General features: G+C 43.8%; 1 protein-coding gene across 5 annotated transcripts in view; it reads left to right on the top strand.

Moving 5' to 3' along the window:
• ANK1 (ankyrin 1) overlaps positions 1 to 16,608 on the top strand; it is a 228,175-nt gene that overhangs the window by 132,098 nt on the left and 79,469 nt on the right. For all 5 annotated transcript variants that reach the window (XM_060251576.1, XM_060251577.1, XM_060251575.1 and 2 more), the window contains exons 4-11: positions 3,763 to 3,861; positions 8,129 to 8,227; positions 8,342 to 8,527; positions 9,773 to 9,871; positions 11,851 to 11,949; positions 14,044 to 14,142; positions 15,583 to 15,780; positions 15,871 to 15,969. In XM_060251576.1, coding sequence (XP_060107559.1) covers positions 3,763 to 3,861; positions 8,129 to 8,227; positions 8,342 to 8,527; positions 9,773 to 9,871; positions 11,851 to 11,949; positions 14,044 to 14,142; positions 15,583 to 15,780; positions 15,871 to 15,969 — 978 coding nt within the window. The remainder of the gene's footprint in view (positions 1 to 3,762; positions 3,862 to 8,128; positions 8,228 to 8,341; positions 8,528 to 9,772; positions 9,872 to 11,850; positions 11,950 to 14,043; positions 14,143 to 15,582; positions 15,781 to 15,870; positions 15,970 to 16,608) is intronic.

Below are 16,608 nucleotides of genomic sequence, written 5' to 3'. Positions count from 1 at the left end.
TTTATCAGTTTGAATGAGAAACCGTTATTGAGTGATATTATTTAACTTCATGCCATGGGAAATTTCAGCTGCCCATTTCCACTCATTAAATCTCTACTAAAAGAACAGGGTTTTTGTTGTTGTTACTGTCCAGTTGGCAATTATATAATTACAGAACCTGGTTCCAGTAAAGCTGAGGGCAAAACTGTTCCATATCCAACAAGAACTGACTTTCTAGAGCTTAAACAGATGACATTTATACTTAGTATTTTAAAAGTTTATTACTGGATGTCAGCTTTTGAAAGCTTATACCCAGAATTAAACTTTGTTGGTTTTAAAGTTGCCACTGGACTCAAGCTTCATTCTGTTGCTTCAGACCAACACAGCTACCCACCTGAACCTACCTTAAAATCAGTTTGTTTCCCTTTGAAATGCTAATTTGAATAGTGAAGACAAGTGGAGACTAAAGGGTTAAACCACCTCTCCCTTCCCTTTGTGGTCCTGAGGCAAACAGAGGCTGTGTGAACCTGCAGTTTATGTTTTATAGACAGATGGAGTCATGATCTTCATCAGGCCTGTTCGAACCTTTAGTTGGTCATACTGGCAAGCAAGCCTTTATAAGGTTATTGCTTATTGGTGCAGGGAGGTTTCCTTGATTAGTCTCCTTGAGTTTACATCCTCTGGCCAGAGCTGGCTGTTGGCACCCTGACCGAATCATTACTTCAAAGGGAAAACCAATTGAAGCAAGGGAGCGTAGCTGGGAGTCTTTGTTTGTCTTTGCAGGTGCTTAAACTTTTTGGAAAGCAGCCAAGTTGTCTAGGCATTCCTATAAGAATCCCAGAAATTGCAGTTTTGTGTGGATGCTAGTTATATTTTGTTAATGGAATGAGCCAAATGTCGTTAGTTAAAATTAGGAACAGTTCCATTCCTTATTTGCTACAACCAGGAATGAGGGGCCAGTGGCTGCTAGGATTCTAAGACAGACCCAGACAAAAGTGTCCTCTCAGAGGCTTATTGGTATGTTATTTACTAGGTGATGATGTTTACCCTCCATGCCATGAAACACTTTTTAAAAAAATGAACATAAAAGTTATAATTTTTCTAGCTTGTGGAGGGAATGACTTGGCAGGCTGAATGGAGCCTGTGGGAGAGTGAGTTCTAATGTTTGGGGTTGCCATGTTCTGTGTTGCAGTGACATGGGGCATGTCACAAAAGCCTTGCCCTGCCTGATTTATGTGGCAATGATTCAGCACAAGCTTGGGTGGTCCTGGCACATTTCTCTGCTGGGTAGACTCATGTCACCCCTGCTCTGCCTTGCTCTTCAAAGTTTCCCTTGTACTCCACGTGACCAGCTTTGAGCTGTAGGCATTTGTGTTGTCCTCACCTAAAAGCTAGTACAGCCCATAATGATTCCACCATTCCTGGCAGAAGCTCTGGCAAGCTCTTTCATGCTTTCAGTCAAGACTCCCGTGACAGGGAGCCTGCTGTGCCGAGGAAGTCAGGGCTTTCCTGTCTTAACCTTTGCCAGGGAATGGGAGGTTCAATAAGGGGTTGCTAACCTCCCAGCTAGCAAAGGCTCTTGCTTCTTTACCATCTCCATGGCGGGGAGAAGACCAGGTGATCTAAGGAAAATGCCTGCTGCAGTAGCAGATCATTCCCCTTCCCTGCTTGTGCTGCAGAGCTAGTAATTCATAGTCAGCCAGCTGGAATCTCTTTCTGGTGGATATCTCAGTTCTCTGTTCATTGCATCCTATGGCTCTGGAACCAAATGGGTCTCACTGCAGAATTCACTACAGAAAAATAACGTAAGGAAGGTGGTAAAAGAGATGCTAGAATAACTGGTATGTGAAAGGAATGTCAAGAAAATGTTTTTATGGGACCAATGGGCTTCTTAGGGATGTTATACCAAAAGGGAAATAAAATTTGAGTCTAGTAGCACTTTGAAGTCCAACAGAATTTTCCAGCATATAAGCTTTCATGAGTCAAAGCTTATATTGTCAGGTGCAAATGGAATGGATGACGTGTGAATTACTTAATCCTGGAAAATGTTGTTGGTCTTTAAGGTGCTGCAGGAGTCGAATTCTGTTCTCCTACAGCAGACTAATATGTCTGTCCACCAGAGAGGGAAATGAAGGTGTTGAACATATGCCAGTTATTCATGTGTGAACCAGATGCAATCTTATACTAGGGAAGTAAAACTATTGTTCAGGGTGCTCCTGTGTGTATTTATTTATTGCAAGGTCTTGTGTGCCTAATGAGGAGCTTGCAATATCCGATGTTCAGACTGCAGAAACTTTATAGTTTATTCATCAACATACAAATGATCACGAATAATCAACAATTGGTAACACATGCACACGCACTTTTGACTGCATGTTTAGACTTCATTTAAACATGACACTAGTGGAAGAAAAGCACTTAGCCTGGGACTTTGCCATTCTTGTTCAAATTGGGCTGCTACTCATACAAAGCACAGGAAATAACAATGGTTAGCACTATGTCAGCACCAGTTTCTTAACTAATCATTGTTAATGACATGTAGTTTGCAACCCTGCTTCTTATCCTGGTTGCAAACTGTGGTTTGGTGTGGCTAGTCAGAACTTCAATGTAGACATAGTGCTAATTATAATTTTGTTTCAAACTGAAATGGAAGCAAGAATGCCTGCTTGTGTGGTAGGGGAGGCACACATGAACGCACAGGATGCTCAGTTCCATGAATTTTTTTGCAACAGAGTCAATAGTGGGGCTAGTATAGTATGGGGTAGTATGAAGGTATGAAGCTGCTTCCCCCTTCTTGCCACATTCTTGAGCAGAAAAGGACTGTCATATGTCAGAGGAGCATAAAGTGCCCATTGCAGGCTGACACAAAATCCCCAACAGACATAAGGATTTTGTAACATTAAGTTGGCCTGAACTACATACTTGATGTCTCAACAGATGTGTAATTCCATCTAGAACTGATTGAAGACCACTTTTTGCATCAGTTCCCCCACCTCAGCATTTCTGTCTTGTCTGGATTAAGTTTCAGTTTAGCCCTCATATTCATGGAATACAGACATTGCTTTAACACTTCTAGCTCACAAATTTGGGATGCTGGATTAAGATCATTACAAAGCCTAGTTATCTCTCAGTATGCTTTAGCTGCACTTCTGGACAGCTTTTTTCTACAGTTAAAAAGAATAAGAAGACAAAACTACTAATACAGATGAGAATCCTAAATCTGCTATAAAGTGATGCATTGAAAAGGCAAACACTCAGCTGAGAACATATCAGCACCACAGCCTTAATGGCATTTTGTTATGCACAGATTCTTTGGAACTGTAGTTCTATAAGAAGAATTAAGGATGTCTTAACAGAAGAGAAGGAGAGGAGACTGGATTTATACCCCATCTTTCTCTTGGAGTAGCTTACAATCTTCTTTCCCTTCCCCTCCCCAGAATAGACACCCCATGAGGTAGGTAGGGCCTAGAGAGCACTTACAAAAATTGCTCTTGAGAGAACAGCTCTGAGAGAGTTATGAGCCAAGGTCACTCCAGCAGTTGCACTCCAGGTTGATGCTCACCAAACTTCACTTCTCAGGATTCTTTGGATGAACCACACAATGTTAAATTAACATAAAACAAATATAATATAGATGTACCTCGCTAAGGCGATGCTTGTTTATCTCAATTAATTAATCTGGATTTAAAAACAACAACTTGATCTTCTGTACATGTCTTGAGCTGATTTCTTCCTAGCCTGCCTGTAGCCCATCTGATCTTTCTTGCATATCTTCTCCCACAGAAAGGAAATACGGCTCTGCACATTGCAGCCCTGGCAGGACAAGAAGATGTGGTCCGGGAGTTGGTCAATTTTGGGGCAAATGTCAATGCACAGTCACAGGTAAGCCATCTTTTCCCCAGAGATGGGCCCATTTGGTACTTCATCAGTCCAGCTTCAGGACTGGGGCAGGGGTATGGGGGCTGTGCAAGAGGCTGGGCTACAGGCAGGGGAAGGGCTCTATACAAACTGAGTGTTTTTTTAAGTGACCTTTCAGCTGTTGGTGATGTAACTCAAGGGCAGTTTCACCATTCTCCTTGCTATTTAGCTATCCTAAGTGAATTAAGATACAAGGTGCAGTTACAGAAAAGAATGAAAGAGCTATGGAACTCTATGCAAAGAACTGAAAAGGAACATAGTATGGGATGCAGAATTCAGCATTCTGAATATATCTGCTTGACTGCTTTACTTAAAACAAAAATGCTGCACATTTGTAATCATTATGGTTCTAAACATATGATTAACTAAGGTCCTGGAGGAGATGCCTGCTGAAATTTCCCAAGTCAGAGAAGGGCTCCGATTGTTCTCCAGAGCTAGCACAAGGAATTTTGGTGACCTAGGCAAATGACTTTGGAACCCCCACATGCTATGGGGAAGCCACCATTGCCCTCCTTCTCCCACCCGTACACTGTGAGGAAGCTGCCACCACCACCTTCCTCCTTGCCACCATGGAGAAGTGACCCCCTCACTCACACCAGCATCACTAGGACCAGGGCTGTGGTTTGTTGCAGTGCCACACCTCCCAGCAGGTGCACATTGGGAGGTAAAAACAGCCCTGGAAAAGAGCTGCACCTATGGCCGTATGCCAAAAGGAATGAGAAGGAAGGAGGAAGACACTACCCCCAATGAGAGGGAAGGAGCATGCTCACAGTGGGTCACACATGAGAGCCAAGAGTGCCACCTGGGCTGTGGTGTGCTGCAGCATACTCTAATGCTGTGGGCAGGCAGATGAGGCACAGGTAGGGCTGGGTTTGATGCTCCTCCACCTCAAGTGATCACCTGGGTGAGCCTATTAGATGAGCCAGGGAGCCTATTAGATAGGCCACCTCCAAGGAGATGAAGAGGCACTCAGTCTTCTGCTTAGTTGAAAGCTGATTTTCCAGATCTGAATCTTGCATCTAATACTAATTGCTGCTCTTATGCTGTGGGGCCATTGACTTAAAACCACTATGGAGAAATACATATTAGCAAGTGAAACATAATCAACCTATAAACAAACAACATAAGAAGGAGCAAGTAGCTCTGGAGACACCCCGTGGCAGCCCTGCACAGCTTTTAACCTGCCATCCCCATGCAATCACCAGTATGGATGGCCACCCACCTCCTTGGTCAGCTTCCTGGTTTTTGCTTTTTGCTACATGGAGCTTCAAAAAGCAAAGGATGGGATTGTACTCTGCACCCAGCAGGCTCCAGTTCTTGGCTCCTAGTTTATAATATGTGCAACTCTGCTGAATACTGAATGGTTTTACAATATTGTCATCAAAAGCAAATGAGAACATGAAGGAGGGCTCCCATCCAATTAAACAGTCTGTAATTCATTAAGCATCTGCCTTTTTAACCAGTTAATCAATTCCTTACATTTAATTAGTTACATATTACTGACGCCTCTCTTTTTCAAAAACATTGGAGGGAGTGTGAGATATACAACCTTTTTTTTTAAAGTTACCACTCATTGTCAAAAGGAAAGGCTGTCTTAATATTTTTCTTTGCATCCTTTGGAAGTAACACACAAGAACCAAAATAGATTCAAAATTCCAAACTGTTTGCCCTTTACTCTCAGATTCGCCAATTAAAATTGCCACCCATTGATTAATGCATTTTTTTTAAAAGGAAGCTGAGCCTGACTCAACCCAGCAGATAGTTACTAGGGCTTTAAACCTATCAGTTGACCTACTAAAATGTTAGTTGATTAATTTGCTGGTGTAAAGCTTTCAGCCATAGTCATTTATCTTGGGGGCTTGATTCACTGGGACCCAAACACCTTATGTGCTTTGGAACTATTCCCACCTGCTTTGCTCTTTCTGCTGTCTATCCTTTCCCATGTCACCTTCCTGGCTACTGCTGGGGGAAGGCATCAAGAGGGTTCTCTGTTCTGGTTAAATGTCTGCAGGGCATCTTGGTTCCTAACGGGAGCTGCATCATCACTTGTCAAAGGAGCCTCCTGCTGGCTATATGTTAGGTATACAGCCTATCTGCTACAGTCTGCTTCTGTGTATTGGGATTACATAAGGAGGTGTCTGAAGGTCAAATGAGTGCAAGGGAGATCGAGAGAAACAGGGCCTTAGAAGCATTCAGGTAGGGGAGATGAAGAATGACAGGCTTAGGGAAGGCCTAAGAGGGCAGGCTTTCTATTTTCAGTACCAGATCACTGTCAGTCATTCTGACTGAGATGAGCAAGCAAACACTCTCACCCACCCATCCCATCCTTTTTGGTCCGGTTTGCAATGCCATATTTTTGAGTCCTTTTCTTAAAGGAAGAAAACTTGAAGTGCTTTTATTGGGTGGCATAATGAGCTCTGAAACACAGAGTTTCTGCATAAGCTGGTGCTGCTTTCTGGCAACAGGGCCAGGAAGTTTTCTTTCTTCCCGATAATGTTATTGTTCCTTGCTTGGCAGAATCTGAGTGAGAAAGTGGAATTCAGCACAGGTGTGTTATCAGTATCTCCTAGAGTTGCTGTCTCTGACTTGGGAAGTTCCTAGAGATTAGGAGACTGTGCCTGGGGAGTATGGGAAGGAAAGAGAGCTCAACAGGGATGTGATACTGCTGCATCCACTCTCTGAAGCTTCCATTTTCTCCAAGGGAACTGATCTCTGTAGTTTGAGAATCAGCTTTAATTCTAGGAGAACAGCAGATCCCAGCTTGAGGCTGGCAACTTGACTTTCTCCACTTCTGTTTGGACTGTCCCTGTGGGAAATCCCAATGGCATCATACATGTACAGCCTGGATATGCGCCTGGGCAAGCCCCCTCTTAAGAGTGCAGGTCCCTATGACCCCAGCTTGGGGTTCCTGTCAGTAAGAGTAGAGGAAGGGCCGTTCAGAGCGCGTTTCTCCCACTACAGCAATATCACTGAATGTTATGTATTATTTTTTACTTCATTTATACTCCTAATTTTGTCCCAAATCATTATTTGTTTACTTCTAATAAACTCAAAGGGAACTCCTAATAATGGAATTTGCTTTTAGTTGTGTAAGACTATCTTTGTTTTGAATTGTCACATTGGAGTGTGACAAAGAGATGGTGTCCAGAAATGCTATTCTCTGTTTTTGAGGGGATGAAAAGCATTTGTGAAATTTTCTTCTCAAGTTTTTAAGTTTCCCTGGTCTTCTAGGTGCTTGTTCATGCCCAGTCAGAATGTTGTGTGATGTTTTGGGAGCCCAGTCCTCAACAACAACAAAAGATTTATTTATTTAGGAATATTTACAGGAGTAAAAATATTGGAGAAACAAATCCTGACTGACTGAACTATTATACATTTATTTATCTTAGGGGGGAAAAAATCAAAATGTAGTTTCCCTTCAAAATCTGAACCTTCCTTCCCCCTCTCCCCTCAAGTGAACACAAAAGTGATCAGTTCAATGCACTTTTACTTTAACTGTATTGTAAAGTGAGTTCAGTCAGTTCTTAAGCAAGCAGCAACAGTTTGTTCAAGAAGAAATAGTAACGAACAGCACAGGCAACTCCACTCACTATATATGCAGTGGCTGAGTTAAACACGCCCCCTCTAGTTGGCGGCAATCCCTCCTATTGGTCTCTCCAGGATCCTTCATTTGCATTTCCTGGAAGAAATGCCTCATATCCCGATTGGCCGGTTGTTAAAAAAAAACAACCAACTGGAATGTAGGCATCAGGATCCTGAAGAGTAATGAAAGCATGCTTCAAGTTCAAGCCTATTAACAGCGAACACAGCAAATACATAACAGAGTGGGCCCACTCGCTGGCTTGCAGTTGCTGGCTGAATAGTCCACTGTCTAGTAGATTATGGTGTGCTTGATATCTTTCCAGCCCCCTCATAGTTCCTTTGAGGAATTTCCTCTCATTTTTTCCTTGCCACCAACACTTCCCCAACTGTCACTGCATCGCCCGTCATTCACCCTTTAGCATTCTCTCATCACTGTAGCAACCAGAACCCTCAAGGACTGCCTGCCCCATCCTCATTTGGCTATTCACTGTGTAAGGTTCCTGACACATTTTAATCTGAGAAACAGCAGCAGTGACATCCGCCACACACACACATCCAATCAATTCCATGCTGTTCCACTCTTTCCTTCTGCTAGAGCAGTGGTTATTGTGGATGGCTGGAAGTGAAAGTTCTGATTCTCTGTTTGCAGAAAGGCTTCACGCCCCTGTACATGGCAGCACAAGAGAACCACCTGGAAGTTGTCAAGTTCCTGCTGGAAAATGGGGCCAATCAGAACGTGGCCACTGAAGTGAGTACCTCTCCCCTTAGCCCAGATATTTCTGCTTCGTATCCCATAGGCAGCCTTCATATGGTTTCAACCCCGTTTCACTCACTATGTGCGTTTCTCCCTCATCTGTGACAGGATGGCTTCACACCACTAGCGGTGGCGCTTCAGCAAGGCCACGAAAATGTTGTGGCCCACCTGATTAACTATGGGACAAAGGGCAAAGTGCGCCTCCCAGCGCTGCACATAGCTGCTCGCAACGATGACACACGGACGGCTGCTGTGCTCTTGCAGAATGACCCCAATGCCGATGTCCTTTCCAAGGTATGCAATTTTGTCAGGTGTGGTCTGTGGTATGTCTGGCTCTGATCTGTGCCTTTGGGAGGTGTGGCCCCTGTCTGGGTGATGTGCAGCTTTTCACACAGCTAAGATGAGCGTAATGCTGTCATGTGTCTTCAAGGTGCCAAACTGCTTTATTTGAGGGTGGGACAAAGCAAGTGTTGTTCCAAGGGTCCTGTCTGAAATGAAAAGGGGGGGTTTTGAATGTGGGCCTCAGAGCTCATGCTGCACTCCCAATTGATATGACAGAGACAGACGAAGCCCTGACCCACCTCAGTGGGTGAAAACAGCTCCCTTTTTATCTGTATATCTGTTTAGTACATTTTTAATCCTGCTCTTCCTCCAAGGTGCTCAGGGCAAGATACATGGTTCTCCTTCCTTTTCATCCTCACAACAGCCTTGTGAGGTAGGATAAGCTGTAGAGGATTACTGGCCTCAAGTCACTGAGCAAGTTGCATGGCAGACTAAGGACTGAACCTGGGTCTCTCAGGTTTTAAGTCAAATCACTACCACACACTGGCTTTAATTGCATGCGAGTTAAGGGGGGCACTTTCTACTGGGTTGAGCTCCTTGACCTTCTTTATGACCCTTAAAATAAGAGTTGAAATAAACATAAGAGAAGCCATGATGGATCAGGCCAATGGCCCATCCAGTCCAACATTCTGTGTCACACAGTGGCCAAAAAACCCAAGTGCCATCAAGAGGTCCACCAGTGGGGCTAGAAGCGCTGCCACTGTGCCCCCCCCCCCCAAACACAAGAATACAGAACATCACTGCCCTAGACAGAGTTCTAACAGTGAGCAAACGCCATGTTATTCTGTGGTTTATGTCAATGCAGAAAGGATACTAATCCTTTATTTCCGTGCTCATTAAATGTAAACATTAAAAGACAGCAAATAGAAGGCGAGGATTGATGCTTGAGGTCTCAGTGCAGTTATTGATGCATTTGTCTGTTCCTCTTCCTCTCTAGAGCTTAGGGTTCCAAGCTGGTCTCCCATCCCCAAGTACTTCATAGGATCGGTCTTGCTTAGATTCAGCAGTTAGAACTGTGCCTTGGCCTTTCAGGCCATTCTGAAGTCTAATGAAAAATTCTGCCAGAGACTTGATCCCATTTTCAAGTGCTCTCAGTGTGGGCTGCCGGTGTGGGTTCCAGGGCTGCTTGCTCAGTCAGTTTACTGCCTTGATTTTTTTTATCTCCCACTACTTCCCTTCACAAATTCTTTCCCACAGACTGGTTTTACCCCACTGCACATTGCCGCTCACTACGAGAACCTCAATGTGGCCCAGTTACTACTGAACCGCGGCGCAAGCGTCAACTTCACTCCCCAGGTAAGCACAGAGTCTTCTCCTGACACTGGCAGGCCTTGAACTTTGGCACTGTGATCACTGACAGGGGTGGGGTGGGGCTTACATCTTATCTTGGCTGGTACCACTGTGGCCTAGAGCTTGGGAGATTGCATGACCAAATGCTGCTCCATGCAAAAAAATTGCATCCATTCAGAAAAATAGCAGATCTTGGTGGATGGCCAAGTTAGAACCCCTTTTTTAAGTATGTAAAGATACTATTCTATACAGAGGAGAATTTCATCAGGTGTCCTTGACCACTGAGAGCCTTCATTGGCCCCCATACAAAGATTCCCTCTGGTTAGTTCTGTACCACATTTGTGCCTCCAAAAGAACACTTTAAAAAATCTTACTTAGAATAGATAGACCATTGCAGTTTCCTGAGGCATTTTGCCTTACCAGGCTCTTTAGGCCCCTTGGGCCACTGGAATTTTGTATCTCTGCCTGTCAGTCCACAATTACAGTCTGTAGTAGTACAGCCCAGTGATGCCCTTATAAGTACATTATGGTAGAGTCTACCATCTTATTGTGAAGAACTAGGCCACAGCAGGGGAACCTGAACTCTAGGATGTTGCATTTGGTTCATCCCCCCCAGGGCAGCCCATCTTGTACCTTTTCCTGGTTCCATACAAACCACAGCCTGTTAAGAAAGAGCCAGCCTCTCAGAGGAAAAAGCTATTGCCATGATTGTGGAGTTCCACTTCTTATCAGCCAATCTGTCCATTTGCTTTTCTTGATGCCTCCTGCTAGGTTTATTTGATCCACAAAATATTATATTTGATCAATGAAAAGGTCATCCCAATGTGCAGCTGCAGTGAAAAAGGCAAACTCCGCTCTAGGGGTTATTAGGAAAAGGACTGGGGAAAAAGTCAGTATCATAATTGCCTGTTATAAATCTAAATATAGATAGATTGTATAGTTGTGTTTGGAATTCTTTAAATCAAGCTGTTCCACCTTGACAGGGGTATTGTAGAACTGTGAAAAGTGCAGAAAAGGGTAACCAAAATGATAAATGGGTGTAGGGTACTTTCTCTTTAGAGAATATTGGTATATCTCTATTGATAGAGACAACGGGTAAAGTGAGACAGAGACACTTTTTTTCTGCCTTGTGGCATGCTTGTGGGTGGGGGGTCACTTAATTAAATTTACTGGCAGTAGATTCAGAACAATCAAAAGAAAATTCTTCATCAAACAATGCATAATTAACTTATGCAGATGACTGTCCCAAGATGTGGTGACCATGGACATTAAATGGAGACACACATTCGTAGAGGGAAGCTCATGAGACCCAAATAGAACATCAGTGCTGAGAAGCACTATACCTCTGAATGGCAGCTGCTGGGGGGCAATAGCAAGGGATGGCTCTGGCCTTAGGATTCTGCTTGTGAACTTTCAAGAAGCATCTAACTGCAGAAGACACCCATCCTCTAGCAATAATGCATGCTTCTCTTCTCAATGGGCCATCCTCAATGGTCTCTTGGGCAGCGCTAGAACAAGATGAAGAGGGTCAGTCTGAAGCTATAGGCTCAGTGGGCCCTTCATCCATGGGCCCTGAGAATCTGCCCAACCTTGTTGGGAGCTGATGCCATGCAAAGATGGATATATCCTAGCTCCTATGCAGGAAGAAAAATGATCCATGGTCTCTGCTTGTCTTCTGCTCAGTAAAACAGCAGACAAGAAACTCCAGGTTTACTCCCTGTCCACAGTTTCCTGTAAGGAAAAGCTGGGAAGAGACACACGCACAGTCCTAAACCGGAGTACTGATAGAAGGGCCATAGCTCAGTGTTAAAACATATGCTTTGTGAAGTCCCAGTCCTTGGTAACTCCAATTTAAAAGAGCATTAGTTACCTGATTCTTGCCTGAGACCTTTGGAGCACTTCTGTCGGACAGGGGAGAGATACTGGGTGAGTCAGCAGTATGACTCAGCTTCATATATCCCCCTCTCTGCTCTCCCAAAATGCAGAACGGCATCACCCCACTGCACATCGCCTCCCGTCGTGGCAATATCATCATGGTGCGCTTACTGCTTGACCGAGGAGCTCACATTGAGACACGTACCAAGGTAAGCCATATATGGGCTATTCTATTCCAATGCCCATGATGCAATGGGGCCCCTGACAAAAGCAGCATAGGCTTCACTGATATGGGGGATATGGACAGGGAAAGGCAGTGTGATTAGAATGGCAACAGCAGAAGAACTCTTGCAGTAAATTACCTGGAACAAAAAGAACCTCTCTGGCCATGAATAATCTCTTTTTGCATGGATCTCATAAATACTGCATCTCATTCCCACATACATATTTATTCCACAGTCTCAGTGCATCATGGATTTTGTTATATTCACATAAATCATTGGAAGTGATAGTTTCTATACATCAGGGGTGGCCAAACCACAGCTTGGGAGCCACAAGTGGCTCTTTCACATATACTGTGTGACCCTCAAAGCCTTCAACCACTGTTTGCTGGCTTGGAGAAGGCATTTCTCTCTTTAAATCACTTCTCCAAGCCAAGCCAGCTGGTAGCTTGGAGAATGCATGTAAAGTTGCTTTCTTTCCGCCTCCTCCGTCTCTCATCTATTTGTTTTCCTTCCTTCCTTCCTTCCTTCCTTCCTTCCTTCCTTCCTTCCTTCCTTCCTTCCTTCCTTCCTTCCTTCCTTCCTTCCTTCCTTCCTTCCTTCCTTCCTTCCTTGTCTTGTGGCTTTCAAACATCTGAAGTTCATGTCTTGCAGCTCTCAAACATCTGACTTTATTCTATGTGGCTCTTACATTAAGCAAGTTTGGCCACCTCTGCTATACAGCATATTGTGAGAATGCAGAGTGCAATTGGTGAAATGACATTCAGCCATGTGAGCCTGTACCACCTATAGTCCAAACATAGGCTTAGCTCAGTGATGGTCACATGTTAAACCAGAGCTTTGTGATTGATTAAAACTGCAAATGTCTTATATAGCGGTGAAAAGCTTTTTGTAGGTGAGGGAATGTGGATCAGGGCTGTAGCATACATGCACTATTTCCCTTATTGATTTCCTCCCTCCCCACATATCTTAAGCTCTGGTAAGAAAAAAAAAAGATAGACACAGCTATCATGGTGTAGACAATGTCCTGTTAGCCGCCCTGAGCCTGCTTCGGCGGGGAGGGCGGGATACAAATAATTTTTTTTATTATTATTATTATTATTAATATACCACCAGTCTTTTTTCCCTGCTAGGCTTAAAAACTGCCATGGGAAAGAGGCCTTTTTGTTGGGGAAACAGTACTATTGGGGAGATTTAATCCCCACTCCCATCCCCAGAGCCATAGTCCTTATTTGGTTTTCTTTCTCCACAACTCTTTTTATATGATTATAAAGCAGATAGCATATTAGATGCCCTAGCCATGGAATTCCATTATAACCAATGTTTCCTCTAAGCTGTGGAGTCTTGTGAGCAAAAATTTTATTTTGTGAGCTGCCAGCATTAAAGTTGTGAGCAAGCAATTTGGCTACTACACAAATCAGTTGGTCTGGGGCCATTCTTCCTGAGCCAAGACAAAAATGTGTGAGCCAGAGGCTAAAAAACTGTGAGCCAGCTCACACTAACAGCTTAGAGGGAACACTGATTATAACATGTAATTTGGCCCTGAGAACAAGGCATGAGTAGGTCAGGTACAGTTCAGTTTTATTATTATGGTCAGTGACCAGATCCAACTGACAAAAACATTATCAGGTATACAGATATTCAAGTTAAACTCCAGTTAAAATAAGAATAGAAAATTTAGCAAAAATCTATGTAAAACTGCATAGAAAGAGAATAAAATATAAAATACATAACACCTGGTAACTAAAAATCAAGAACTATATAGTAGACCTTGTGATGAAGTCTAAGTCAAGTCTCAAAAGGGCAGGACTTAAATTTATTGTGCGCAGAATTTGATTGCCTATGCACAGAATCTAGTAGTTAATTTGGTAAGGTATGAAACACCAGCATTAAGATTAAGGTATGCAGGTACCATCATAACATTGGGGCAAGGTGTGGCAAAAAATGGAAGGGGTTGGCACTAAATGGGTATGGTTAAAGGAGGCCAGGTAGATCTCCAAAGCTCAGGACCCAAAAGTGCTTGCAATTTTTTAAAAAGATTATTCCTGGTTGAAATATGATCATTATGCCTTATTTCTGCAGGATGAACTGACGCCATTGCACTGTGCAGCCAGGAACGGACATGTGCGAATTGCTGAAATCCTGCTGGACCATGGTGCTCCCATCCAAGCAAAAACCAAGGTGGAGGACAGCGGAGGGATAATGGAGGGAGGGGGCAAGGGAAATAACTTCACAAGGGTAGAGGAGATTTCTCTCTTTCTGCTGCATACTCACTCTGAGGATTGCAAATGGTAGCTGTTCCCTAGCTATGGAATTAGCCCCCCGCCCCTACAAAATCCACCCTTTCTTCATACCAGCCAGTAGGGCCCACACCAGCTAAAAGCAAGGAGGAGTGAGAGTGAATATCTGGGTCTGGGAGGAAAGATTTTTCCCCCTGAAATACTGGAAGTTGGTTTAATTCTGTTAAAAGTTACTATTACTACTTTCCAGCAAAAAGAATGTTGCTGTTATTAAAAGCATTTTTATGTCACCTGTCGCCTGATCAGGGTCCGCAAGGCAGCAAACATGAAAAACATTAAAACATATGAGCAATTAAAAAGACATTAAAATTATAAAATAGTTCAATTAAAAGTGCATAAACAACACTAGAAGGAGGGCCAGTAAATGTTTTTAGGGGTATACCAAATGAAACAAAAAAAAATTTCACCTACTGATGAAAGAAACCAATAGAGGGAGACAGATGAAACTCCCTGGGGAGGGAGTTCCGAAGTTTTGGTGCCACAACAAAAAAGGCCTTTTTTAGGCTGCCACCTGTCTGGTTTCAGATTATTATTATTACTAGAATAATAGTGTGTAGAAATGCATGTGCATATTACAAGGATCTCTCTGTGTATGTGTGTGCACTCTGCATGTGGATGGGTATCATGGGTAGAACTTTGGTTTTGTCCTCACTGTGACTGCTCCCTGCCATGCAGGGTTTTACTTTACAATTCACTCCAGTGGAGAAACCATTCCATTTTTATGGGAGAAAATGAAGGGTTTGCTCAGGCAAAGGGGGCGAAACCTGTCCTTAATGGCCTTATCCTGTGAACCCCAAGTCTGATCCTGTTTCCATAGTTGCATCTTAGTTTCTGTTGATGCTGTGCTATGTCCAAAGACTGTAATTTATGCAGAGAGATAATTTGCTATATAGAATCTCCTGTGTACCTGGCACTTTCCAGAGAAAGACAAACAAAAGTTAGATCCTTGTCCCTGAGGAGTTTATACTCTGAATTTAAACAGGGGAGGGAAGACAAATATAATGGATGGATGAATTGAAACAAAAGGAAATGCTGAATTGTATAGTTTAGTGTTGTTTCAGTTAGGGATGATGGCTGAAGAGAAACCAGGGTCTTCTTGGAAGAATCTTCTTTTTAACTGGAGTTAGAATAAAGAAGGCAGACTAGAGACCACATAAGTTTTTAGGGGTGGCCAAGGGTGTGGCCTCTGAGCCTAATTCACCCCCTATCAGATTTGCCTCCAGCCGCTGCCCAGTGTTCTAGCCAGCAGCATCTGCCCAGCTACCTAGTCCTTGACCTTCATTGGATGAGGTGAGGCTCTAACTGTCTTTCTTTGTCCCAGAATGGCCTGTCCCCCATCCACATGGCCTCCCAAGGGGATCACTTGGATTGTGTCCGGCTGCTGCTTCAGTACAATGCTGACATTGATGACATCACGCTAGACCACCTGACACCACTGCACGTGGCTGCCCACTGTGGCCACCACCGGGTTGCCAAAGTCTTGTTGGATAAGGGTGCAAAGCCCAATGCACGGGCCCTGGTGAGTGGGGAAGTTCTGGTTGGAGAGGGAAGACCTAGTTTCCTGTCTTTGCCATGGAACTGACAGGTCCTTCTTTATCTGCATCTGCAGAATGGCTTCACTCCACTTCACATTGCCTGCAAGAAGAACCACATCCGAGTGATGGAACTCCTGCTGAAGACAGGGGCCTCCATTGATGCAGTCACTGAGGTAAGTTGGAGCTCCGTATTTGTGAGATAAGAAAGTTTCTACATGTTACATAATCATATCGGATAGCCCACATATAGGAGGACTTTGCAGCTAGCTTGCATGTAGAGGGAGCATACTAGTTCAGGCTAGCCCGATAGCGTTGGATTCTGGAAGCAAAGTGGTGTTGGCCATGGCTAATACTTAGATGGGAGACCACCAAGGAAGTCCAGGGCTGTTACGGGCAAACCACCTCTCTTAGTCTCTTGCTCTGAAAGCCCTATGGGATCACTATAAGTTGGCTGTGACTTGGCAGCACTTTTCAGAGGAAGCGTGCATACAGGGAGAAGCAGGATTGCATCTTCTCACCCCATTTTCAAATGCATTCAGAAGAGGGGCAAGGCTATTGGGTATCTTTCCCCCATACACACACACTGCCCAAACATATATAATCCATACTGCTGTAAGATGATTTTTTTTGTGTGAGAAGCTCTTCAGCCAAGGTCAAAAGGAAGTCCCTCAGCAGATGCCCGTCAGCTCTCTCAAGGAAGACTCTCAGACCTGATTGATGCATAAGGTGGAGATGAGCTGGTAGACTGAACTTCACCACTGTAAGGTGCAGGCAGAGAATCACGTTGTGGAAAGCTCCCCTATGTTAAAAAA

Source organism: Heteronotia binoei, chromosome 12, assembly GCF_032191835.1.
Source record: "Heteronotia binoei isolate CCM8104 ecotype False Entrance Well chromosome 12, APGP_CSIRO_Hbin_v1, whole genome shotgun sequence".
Classification (NCBI taxonomy): domain Eukaryota; kingdom Metazoa; phylum Chordata; class Lepidosauria; order Squamata; family Gekkonidae; genus Heteronotia; species Heteronotia binoei.
This window is presented reverse-complemented; position numbering and strand designations above follow the sequence as displayed.